This window comes from Artemia franciscana, chromosome 15 (assembly GCF_032884065.1).
Source record: "Artemia franciscana chromosome 15, ASM3288406v1, whole genome shotgun sequence".
NCBI classification, from domain to species: domain Eukaryota; kingdom Metazoa; phylum Arthropoda; class Branchiopoda; order Anostraca; family Artemiidae; genus Artemia; species Artemia franciscana.
Window position 1 is genome coordinate 18,877,226 of NC_088877.1, and position 11,887 is coordinate 18,889,112.

At 34.9% G+C, this 11,887-nt stretch overlaps 1 protein-coding gene across 4 annotated transcripts in view; it reads left to right on the forward strand.

Moving 5' to 3' along the window:
* The first annotated feature begins 301 nt into the window (after positions 1 to 301).
* LOC136036139 (netrin receptor UNC5C-like) overlaps positions 302 to 11,887 on the forward strand; it is a 216,043-nt gene continuing 204,457 nt past the window's right edge. For all 4 annotated transcript variants that reach the window (XM_065718169.1, XM_065718171.1, XM_065718170.1 and 1 more), the window contains exons 1-2: positions 302 to 413; positions 3,977 to 4,068. In XM_065718169.1, coding sequence (XP_065574241.1) covers positions 3,996 to 4,068 — 73 coding nt within the window. In that variant the 5' untranslated portion in view covers positions 302 to 413; positions 3,977 to 3,995. The remainder of the gene's footprint in view (positions 414 to 3,976; positions 4,069 to 11,887) is intronic.

Consider the following 11,887-nt stretch of genomic DNA (forward strand, 5'->3'; position numbering starts at 1 on the left):
CTGTTTTAAAACGTAGAGTTGAGAGAAAGTGTCAAACTTTAGCGTAAAGAGCGTGGTGTTGAGGATGGAGCAGCCCTTTTCATATACGATATACGAAGTAATTTCTGTTCATTTTAAGTTTTAATGTCGCTCCTCACTTTCAGTTAAAAAAACTTGTTGTTTTTATTTAATAAATTCAATGAGTGGGAGAATCAATTTATATTTTCCTAAATATGAGAATTATATGTCTCTCTTCCCATTGGTCAACCTTTCCTTAGCTAGCGCCGAGGAGAAAACTTAGCACTATGATTTCAGAATACGAGTAAACTTGAGAGTTAGTTTAGTTTCATTCTTTCGTTCAAAGAGTTATGTTGTATAGTGATTAATAATATGGATTTATTGTTGACTAGTAAAGAAACATATTAAAAAGATAAGTACGTTACTAATTTATTGAATTAGTAGTAGACCCTATCACTATTGTATATGACCTCGATAATCACGCATCTTCATTCCCAGTTTGAAGGAAACCCTCTAGCGACAAAAGAGTTGTATCGTTCGATCCTCTGTTCATTTTCAAATATAGCCTAATGGTTGTTAACATGGTAAAATTCTAGTTTAGTGACTTCTTGCTATCTCAGAAAGGGGTTAGGTTTGGAAAATGAAACTTTTTTTTGGACCCTAGCCCTCCATATTGGGGACGCTTCATCGAACTTCAGAGTCCTTTGTCAAAGACCTTCCTGGGGCATAGTTTTGGAACTCGAAATATTCTTAAGATTTTCATTCATTTTGTTCAGCAAATTTTGCTCTAGGCTGTACATGAAACCTTTTTAAAAAGGCTTGCAATGTTTTTTTTTCTCTCTTAAACGGTTGGTTCACACTACAAAATAATAGCCCACCAATTTGAAAAAAGCAGCAGACATCTATATATGTATACCCCAGGCACGTACGCATGGGGGAACCATTCTGGCCCGGGCCCCCCAGAAATCTCATGATTTTTTATTTTATCATATTTTTTTTTGTACTTCTCACAGAATAAGGGATCTGAAGGATTTAAGGTAAATGTTTACTTTCGTTCCAAGTGCGTATTACTGCATATAGCAAGATTATGATTACCTTAAATCGCATTTGCCAGCGAGATAAGGTGGTAGATGATGATCGCATGTTGCTTCTTAGTCATTATTAGAGAAGCGTATCAATTTCTGGTTGACCCTTCTCCTCCATGGGGCAAACTAAAAGTGTGTAAAGTGGGCTTGCTTACAGGTAACATTACCTATAAAGCGAAGCGTATTAGTCCATGAGCCTCGCGGGCATCGGGGCGAGGTCCGTATTCTATATTTGTTTAATTTTTTTTATAGTTTTATCACTCTATGTTAAACCTCTGTTTGTAAGACCTCGTCCCGCTACCCGTGGGGCTCATGGACTAATACTCTTCGCTCTATAGGCAATGTTATCTGTAAGAAAGCCCACTTTACGCATTTTTAGTCTCGTTGGAGCGGGATTTTAGAAACCTAAAAAATGGATGCGCTTCTCGATTAATGACAAAGAAACAATATGCGATCGTCAGAATCTTGCTATATACAGTAATACGCACTTTTGAGCACTTGGAACGAAAGTAAACATTTGCCGGATTTGCCCTCCCCCCCCCGAAACATATGGCTATGTCTGGCCCATCTAATGAGGACAACAATATCAGCAAAGTTCTGTGTGTTATTACGTATTATCCAGAACACACTTAAGATGTTTTCTTTGTTTGATTTGAGTAAACCGCTTTTTCTCTCACATGCTGTTATAACTAGTTTATTCTTTCGTGACATAAACTAAAATGCAGGTATATTTTAATTAAATATTTAATATATAGAGGTGGTTAAGTTTGGCTAGGTATTCAATATAATGTGTTATGGGCGGCCGGCTTTCCATAATTCTTTGTTGTAGTTCCCATAATTTTCTTACTAAAGCGTTATATTTCATCATATTTTGATATGTTTCATTAACAACTTAACTTCTTGAGTGTGTTCTGGATAATACGCAAGTACTGTTCTATATATAGCCTGGGAATACATCTGCCCGTATCAGGAAGGGGGGGGCAGAGTCGCAATTGTCACGGTAGCGATTATTTTATGTGGAAACCCTGTTGAATGAGGAATCGGGTCGTGCTGCTCTTTTGTTATTGCAATGTTTTGCTCAGGTAGCTTGGTTATCCTCTGCCAAAACCTAATAATTGCACAAAGATTCCAAGTTATATGTTTCCCATCCATTTTGCCATGCCACGCAATCGAAAGGAGAATGATTCTCTTATTTCGAGCCGTCTACCCGTATGCTGAATCAACTGTGATGGAATCAAGAAACCGAAAAGGACATGGGAAATTTACCATTTGGACTATATATTTGCACATTGTGAGGGTTGGGGTAAAGTATGGTGGATCTGCAGTCAGGATATGGTAACTATGATAATTGTGTATATTGTAGTGAAGGGGCGTCAGCTAAACGGGATCCATTTTAACTGAAAAAAAAGACTGGTAAAAACAACAACGATTTTTTCTCTTTCTCATGATACTTGGCCATTCTCACTGAAAAGATTAAAAATATCTGGGCATGTGACTCGACACATATCTTGATCTTTATATTAGGCTACTGAGCAACGAAAATCATTTTTTTTGCAATTCAGTGGAGGTGGATCAAATTCTGGAATGTTTCTTTGTCACTTAATATTAGGCTATCCTTTCTTTAAAGGCCAAATCGGGTTTAGCCAGAAGCACCTTAAGTATACATCAAGACAGTTTAAGTTTGTGCAAAAAAAAAAAAATCCAAACGATGAGGCTTTTTGCAGATTTGGGGCTTTTTGTAATAGCGAAAGGATAGGCTACTTGTATGACATACCCCCTACCACTCAAGAAGGGATGTTAGGTTAAGTCTAACAAAATATACCTCCTGTACCCCTTCCCTACATGTAGGGATCCAAAGATCCTGAAGGTTATACACGTCTTTACATTGGAATTTTTTTTTTCACAAGTCATCTTAACTGCAGATCTATCCTAATCTGGATTAACAAAAACTAATTTTTTTCAGTAAAAAAATTGAACTGCTGCTTCGAAATTGCTACGTGAAAACTTGGGCTATGGAGCTAACACAGATCCTTCAGTGGCAATGTGAGCTCACCTTACTCTTGACCTATGTTAGATTTGGATAAACTCTAACAAAGTCTCTCCCCGCCCGAAAGTCCTTATAAAGGGCACATTTGCGCGGAGCCTGTGAGTAGCCCACAGCTACCTCACAGTTTTTGTAACTTCCTATATGCCCGATTTTGATCATTTTTGTGAATTCCTCTCCCTCTGCCTTCCCAGACGAGTTCACCAACGTGTTAGCTTAGAACGACTAATCGTGTTTGACTCGGCCTATAGCCTCTACATTCAATCGTCAATTAAGAGGGGGTGTTTGTTTCCAAAAAAAATCGTTCGTTTTTTAAAATGTTCAATTGAAAATGAATTCTGAAGTATTCAGTGTTAGCTTATGTCTTTGATTCGCTTATTAAAAAAATATTTTTTACAAGTGTTTAGCCTTGTATTTTGGTTCTAAATGGTAAGCAGTATGGTATAAGCAAAAGTTCACCCAAAAAAGCTATTCTAATGGAGTTTAGCTATCTAAAATCAAAAGATATAATTTTCACTGTTTTGGTCTTGTTGCGCGGTTTGTGGACCCTGTTGCATCGATTAGGGGTCTTTTCTCTTTTAATTAGTTCAGGAGACTGTAAGTAAGATCATTTTGTGTTTGAACTAGTGGCTTCAAGTTGTAGTTGGTCGTAACTTGTTTGTGCACTTAGTGTTCTTCAGTTTCAAACGAACAAGTTGTCTCAAAAGTCGACCTATATCGACTTACTCGGTGAATATCTATTAAGACATTCGACTTTTTTTTTATGAAATATTTTTTATGTATATACAAAATTAGTACATCTTGTTTCACCACATGTAGACCTACTCAGGTTCTTAATTTGTATTTCTAGGTAGATTTCTGGTCACAGTATGGAAGTTTTACTAGTCATATCTTTCTTCAGTGCATTGCTTGTACCTGGGACCTTTGCTGGACTATTGGACGGTAAGATAATTATTTATGATCCTTGTTCACGAATAGTCTACGAATTACCTGTATGTAGAAAGCTAAGGACGGGAGAGGGTCTATGAGATCAGTCTAAGGTAATTTCCTGGACAAATCTGAAAACAGTGGCCTAAATTGCACCTTTTAGTATTTTGACCGCCCCCTCAACACCTAGAAAACAATAAAATATGACCCTCTCTTATTTAATCTGACCCGTTTGTATCTGAAAAAAAAAAAACAAAAAAAAAACAGACAACACTGAAAAAAAAACCCAAAAAAAAACAAAAAAAAAAACAACAACGCTGAAATAATAAAAACTAAGGACGCTGAAATAATGAAAGTCAATAATGGATTTTTGGTTTGTAGTCCCGACTATAGAACTGTAGACCTACAAAAAAAGAGTAACACTTAAATTAGGATTGAAAATTCGTCTAAGCCTTTTAGATCATTGGATAGCAAATGCAATTAAACGTGTTTCTTTCTCTGGTAGGTATTTTGTCCCCCCTCCTCTATTAAGGGTGGCATTTTCCTGCTTTTCCCTCAATTTCTTATGTCCGTGAGTTTTCCTTTTTTGAATGAAATATAGTAGGTACCGTATGCTTATTGCATGTTGTCTAGCATCAGCTGATGAATAGCCAAAGATGTAAAGAATTCTATTTTCAAACCGATTTAAGAGTTTTATAACTCATGTCATGCAATATATACTATAAGACCTTTTTTGGCACCATTCAAGAGAAATGAGTCACTGCTTCTTAATGATTGTAACAAAATGAGAGATATAGAACAGAAATAAAATAGTTTAGGGGGAATCCAAATATATAAAAGCAGCTGCTCATAGCATTAGTTGAATCACAAGGGCATTTTTGGGTGTTTGTGTTAAAATGTTTGAAAACTGCAAGTTGAGCCTAAGAAGACCTCGAAACGCACTTTTTTTCAACACTTGTTGTGTCACACTAAGTCACTGGATCTCCATGAATATTAGATGGTATTTATGTTTCCTCAATTGTTATTATTTTTCATTTTTATTTTACTATATTTTTAAGCATAAAAAGATCTGTGGATTTCTCCATGAGGCCGCGTGAGGTCTAACCCGAATAAAGAATATTTATATGTAGGAACAGTCGGTAATCAACCGTACATTAAAAAAAAACTACCGCTGATGTCCTTTTAAAACGATTTAATCGGAATAATTGGTTTTTCACTAACTATGTTTGCAAGAAGAAAAATACTGGATTTAAACCTATTTATGAAGAAACTAGTAGTTTATGTAAGGACCTACTTTAATCTGACAAAATATAAAGCTAATTGGAATTCAGCCACGTGTAATACACCATGAAAGCTAAAAATTTTCCCATAGACTCCCTGGGCCTATAAAGAATAATACAGACAGATGTATGGAATAATTTTTCTAAGCTATGAATAGGAAAGAGAGGTATGAAGTGATACTTCTGGGTTTGAATGGGAAGTTTGTTCGCAACCCCTGTTGTTTAATTCAAGTTCGGTAGTCGGATAAATGAATGAATAAACTGCTTGTTTCAGTATTGTTGAGTTGTTTTTTTGCACTGTGTTTAAAATCCTTGTCAAAACACCTCTGTTCTAAAAATGGAAGATGTCTAGTCAATGTTCTTGTAGTTGTATTTTTTCTTGTTTTTTATTTCTTAAATCTTGTCTGCGTGTTAGTTATTGATTAAGGAGCGTTTTCTATACTTTCTTCTGGCGGTGCGTACCTGAGGCAGAGGTGATTTTGGCGGAGGGACAGAGGTGACACTTGCCCCGGGCGTAGAAATTTTTGGGGCGAAAAATTTCAAACAAATAATATAACGGTTATAATAGTTCTTGTAATTTTGAAATTTCATTAATATAGTAGAGGGTTTAGTTAATAAATATAAATAATTATCAAATTATTCATTAATTAATAAAAAAATAAAAACCAAGCAATTAAATTAAAATAATGAATAATAATTGAATAATTTGATTAATAAATAAGAAAGCATGCAAAATAAATGATTAATTAATTAATAAGTTGCAAATAATTTTGGTAATAAACGAAAATTTTGTTAAAATTTGGCCCGAAATTTATGGGAGACAGGCGAGAGGGCACTTATCAAGATTTTACCCCGGGCGTAAGCGAGGCCAGAACTGCCACTGACTTGAGGCCTATATAGGCCCAGAAACTCCAAATAGATAAGGGATGCTTACCTGAGGGCTCTTTAGTCCCAGGGAGTCCGAAGAGGAATAAGATGCGTATCTAAATACGGAGGAATTTAAGGCCATACTCAAAGTACTCCTTCCATTTGCGTACGTGTCTGAAGTGCTCCCATACATTAAACCTTTTAATAAACATTTTTCTTATCTCATGTTTCTTTTTTACGAGTGTTTGTTAGTGATAATTTTAATTGTTCTTTTTCCATGTTCTTTTAACCGTCAGCATGGTTTCATCTTCCGTATCTTATTTACTCCGTAACTTGACTTTGCTTATTGAAAACAAATTCAAGTTAACATTTGGAATAGGGCTAATAAGGCTGCACCCGCCCCATTCTTGTTAAAATTTTCATAAAAGTGCTTATAGGATATGTAAAGAAAAAACCCACGCAGTTCCGTAAAAATTTTTTTTTTTATGTCAACATTTTTTCGGAAGGAGTATTCTTTCAAAACTTATCAAATCATCCCCCTTCCTTTGCGTGATATTTTATATATATAACAGGCCGATTTTTTCGTATCCATACCTTTTCCCCTAATTCTCCAGCCCCTCGCTAGGGAATGGCATTTTTAATTACTTGTGATGTACAGCTTAAAACGTCAAGTTAAGTTTAAAGCTCATTATGATTTTATTACTTTACTCATAGCATTTTTGGAAATGAAAAACATAGTGTCTCGTTACATGTGTAACGGAATCTACTTGTACATAAATCATCCGTTAAAATACGTAATTTTTGAGTTAGATCTATTGCCAATTAGCTAGTAACTTCTTGTATAAGTTGTCTTCAAGATCTATCTTGCCATTGTTCCTTGGATAAGGTTTTGGGCTGTTTAGATGTTTAATATTAATTGGGATATAATCTTAGATAGATAGAATAATATAATATTTATTGGACAAATTAATAACTAAGTAAAACGAAGCTACACAAGCAATGACCTTTTTTCCAACAGGAAAACATCGGTAGATAATTAGATGTGAGAAGATTACACAGGGGCTTGGTCAGGACATGGTCTATGTATGAGTGTTAATTAAAAAAAAAATTTCCGAGGGAAGTTAAGAGTGAAGTTGAACCTTAAAAGAACAAAAATTATTACTTTACAGCCTATCTAACATATATCAATAAAAGTAATGCAAATAGATCAACTGGTGGTATTTCCTATGTTTTTAGGCTTACAGAAAACTAGCGCTTTACTGAAAACTGAAAACAATATAGGAGTTTTGGCAAGGTAAAAGTAAATCATTTTTAGATTGTTCCTTTATTTATTTTTTCTTTAATTTGGCATCAGTTTTGCACAATGAGTTCAATTCAATGATTGACCGTTGTTTTGGACCTGAAAAGGACATCTTATGATTATTTTGTAGACAAGTTCTAAGTGAAGTATTAGTATTCTCATTAGAAGTGTAGCATCTTACTAGTATTAGGACTACAAACTCGCTTTAGAATTAGTATGACAACTTAAAGTTCTCCATTTTATAGAGAGAAACAACTGGATTTCCAGAGTTCGGTTGATATGTTCTTCATTTCGAGTAATACTAGGAGAGACCAAGATGTTACCTGATAAATTAGTCCATTATTTTATATGTTGTGTAATAACTTTAAATTCGCCATTTTTATGCTTAAGTTTTAAGATAATTTTAATTGTATAGTGAAAGTTGCTGAACACAGCTCCTGTAGTTCTGTGAAAAGCGTTATAGATTAGTTTGTTGTTTTGAGTCTGCGCATTTACTTTTGATTCCTAAATTAGTATTACCAATCCTACTTTTAATATCCTTTAAGCCCCTCCAAAATACGAAGCTGACTCCATCTCTCAATGGTACACAGAGAGGAGACAGGAGGGACAACTGTCTCCTCCGGAAAGTAGGGATAAAACGAAAAACGTTATAATGCATCTTTATAATGTTTCGTTGGGAAAGTTTCTGAAGGTCCCTTCGATGTTACTGAGATGGAACCAGATCAGTTTCATAGAGCTGTTTTGAAAAATACTACTGGTGAAAGCTTATTAGTAGGAACGGCCTCTAGATTCGTAAAAACTCAAAAAACATGTGGCTTTTTCCATAATTTTCTGAACTTTCCGGAACATCGGACATTTTTTTTAATTCACGTTCTCTCGAAATAAAATTTTCGTGTATGTGTCTGCCAACGCAAACTCAATTCCATTACAATTATCTTTTAATTGGATGAATTTGTGCGTTTCCGCACAGTCATGGATTTTTGAAGTCTTTTTTTTTTTTATTGGTGCCAAGGACCCAGTCTGGCTCACTTTTTGAGTTATACCTATTTTCAAACCCTTGCACCAGCCAGTAGTGGAATAATCCGATATTTATAATAGCTAGTCTAAAAAATCCGTTGCGGTTCCCTTTAAGGGTCTATCTTTTTCAAGCATTTATATCCTTACTATTTTGATTCAAGTCACATCCTCGACATTTGTCGAGATGAGTGGTTTTCTTGAAATTCCCTAAATCATTAAACATCGACTCCTCTGTTTCTGTCAAGTGAATTTTGAAGTCATATTGACATTTCGGAAATTAAAAATTTAAAGGAAAATATTCATGGATTTTTTTTCTCTCATCTCTTAGTCAATTCAAGAAAGTCTAAACTCATGTCTACATCTGACTTCCCGTATATATTCTCATAGTTAAAAACATAGCGGAATGAAAAGGGCTATTTCCATACAAATGAAAGCTAAAAGGAAAGGACTGAGCACTAAGTTTTAGAGCAGTGTCTAGAAGAAAAAAATACACGGTCTGTGATGAACCGTGAAATAAAATTTTGCCTCGGCGATGAAAAGAATAATTAAATCTTGGCTTGTTTTAGGGATTTGTTTTTGGGTTCAGAAAAGGAGAAGAAGGTGGTTAAATCTTGTTGTAAAAAGGAATATAAATTTTCTATAAGCCCAATTTTGTTTAGTTCAGACCACAAACGTATAGCTAGGATTTATCCTTGGCGAATGGGGATGGTTTCAGGTCATTAATGCATTTTTCTTTGTCTTGTATTAGGCTGAACTTCCATGTTGTTGTTTTGTTTGTGAATTTTCTATTTTTGATTTTATCTTCTTTTTTATTTATGCCTCGTCCTTTTTATGCTTTTGTGTATGTAATCAGTTCAACTTATTTTAAATCAACTTATTTGTTGCGATTTCAAATAAGTTGAAGCGAATATTTGTAGAGAGAGGTTAAAAATAAAGAAAGATTCGAATTTTAAGGAACTAAGTGAAGCATAGCAAATACTCTAAATATATATAGGTGTTATTAAAAAAGAATATCGCAAAATGACTCAAACATCTTTTTGTTATTGCGCTAATTTCATGGCTCAAACAGCCCTAAATATCGCAACACTTTTCAGTATTACATAAGATTTATAAAATATCCGTGAAGAGGTTTGAATATTGTCATGACTGATAGGACCACTGAGAGGACAGGCGTCCCCTCCCTCATTCTTCACCCCATGAGACGGAGAAAGATGAACAAAAAAGTTGGGGAATATATTTATCCAGATTTGCAAGGGCGAGTCCTTCAGACCGGTCTTTTACCTCCTCCCATCCTTATGCACCTGTGCTTTTTATTATAAATGATAGTTTTTTATATGTATGTCATGTTTATAACAAGAAAGGGGGTTTGGAATTTGCTTCATATCGCCTAAACAAACATTCATGTTTACAGAAGTGCTTTCAGCAACCTAAAGTAAAACGAATTTTTGTACTTGTATTATATATCCCACACCTAATATTCTTCTAAAATGTTTCTCTGACGTTCAATCTTATTGAAATATACCAAAGTAAGATAGAAATATAATATTTTAGAAACAAATATGGCTATATATTTGCACATTAGGAGGGGGTAAAGTATAGCGGGTCTGAATGCCTTATGTGTTAGGGACAATTTTTTTTTGCATATTATGCAGTAAGAATTGTTTTATAACTTCACACTGTCCAAATACTTTACCCCAATCCTCCCTATTGTGCAAATATATAGCCCAAATTATATATTTTCAGTCCATTCTGTCACTTCTCTTTGTCTTGTCTCACGCTTAGCTGAAAGAAACTAACGAAAAAAGCCGGTTCTATAATGTGTCGATGAATGAACAACTTAAGCGGTAGGGGATTTATCATACAAGTACCAGAATTTGTACAAATTCTTCAAAGTTATAATCAAACAGTTCGTGGTAACGAACTGTAGTAAGGAGCGACCCGGCTCAATAGTAACCAAAACTCTAAAAAATGGAATTTTGATACCAATAGCTACATCAAAAGAATCGCATTTTAATGCTGGTTTTAAATATATAAGTTTCATCAAGTTTAGTCTTACCCATCAAAAGTTACGAGCCTGAGAAAATTTGCGCTATTTTAGAAAATAGGGGGAAACGCCCCCTAAAAGTCATAGAATCTTAACGAAAATCACACCATCAGATTCAGCGTATCAGAGAACCCTACTGTAGAAGTTTCGAGCTCCTATCTACAAAAATGTGGAATTTTGCATTTTTTGCCAGAAGGCAGATCACGGATGCGTGTTTATTTGTTTTTTTGTTTTTTTGTTTGTTTTTTTTTTCCCCAGGGGTGATCGTATCGACCCAGTTGTCCTAGAATGTTGCAAGAGGGCTCATTCTAACGGAAATAAAAAGTTCTAGTGCCCTTTTTAAGTGACCAAAAAAATTGGAGGGCACCTAGGCCCCCTCCCACGCTAATTATTTTCCCAAAGTCAACGGATCAAAATTCTGAGATAGCCATTTTATTCAGCGTAGTCGAAAAACCTTATAACTATGTCTTTGGGGACGACTTACTCCCCCACAGTCCCCGTGGGAGGGGCAACAAGTTACAAACTTTGACCCGTGCTTACATATAGTAATGGTTATTGGGAAGTATACAGGCGTTTTCAGGAGGATTTTTTTGGTTTGGGGGAGGGGTTGAGAAGAGGGGATATGCTGGGGGAACTTTCCTTCGAGAATTTGTAATGGGAGAAGAAAATTTCCATGAAGGGAGAGCAGGATTTACTAGCATTATTTAAAAAAAACAATTAAAAAATAAAAGTGAAAAAGCTTTTTCAGCTGGAAGTAAGGAACAGCAATAAAACTTAAAACAAACAGAAATTATTACCCATATGAGGGGCTCACCTCCTTCTAATACCTCGCTCTTTACGCTAAAGTATTTTCGGTAATTTCAACTACTTATTCTACGGCTTTTGTGATTCAGGGGGTCATTCTTAATGAATTGGGATAAAATTTAAGCTTTAGTGTAAAGAGCGAGGTACTGACGATGGGGCGAATCCCCTCATATATGTAATAAAAACATGAGAATGCAAAAGTTCTTTACGTAAGCTAATTTATAAGTTACGTAAATCTTTTACCAATAAAAAGATTCGTAAAAAATTAAAAGTTCTAGTTGCCTTTTTAATTAACCAAAAAATCGGGGGGCAACTAGGCTTCGTCCCCCGCTCTTTTTTTCTCAAAATCATTCGATCAAAATTATGAGAAAGCCATTGAGCCGAAAAAAAAATATGCAAATTTCGTTTTGATTATTCCTCTGCGGAGAGCCAAAATCAAAACATGCATTGATTCAAAAACGTTCAGAAATTAAATAAAAAAAACAAGTTTTTTCAACTGAAAGTAAGGAGTGACATCAAAAC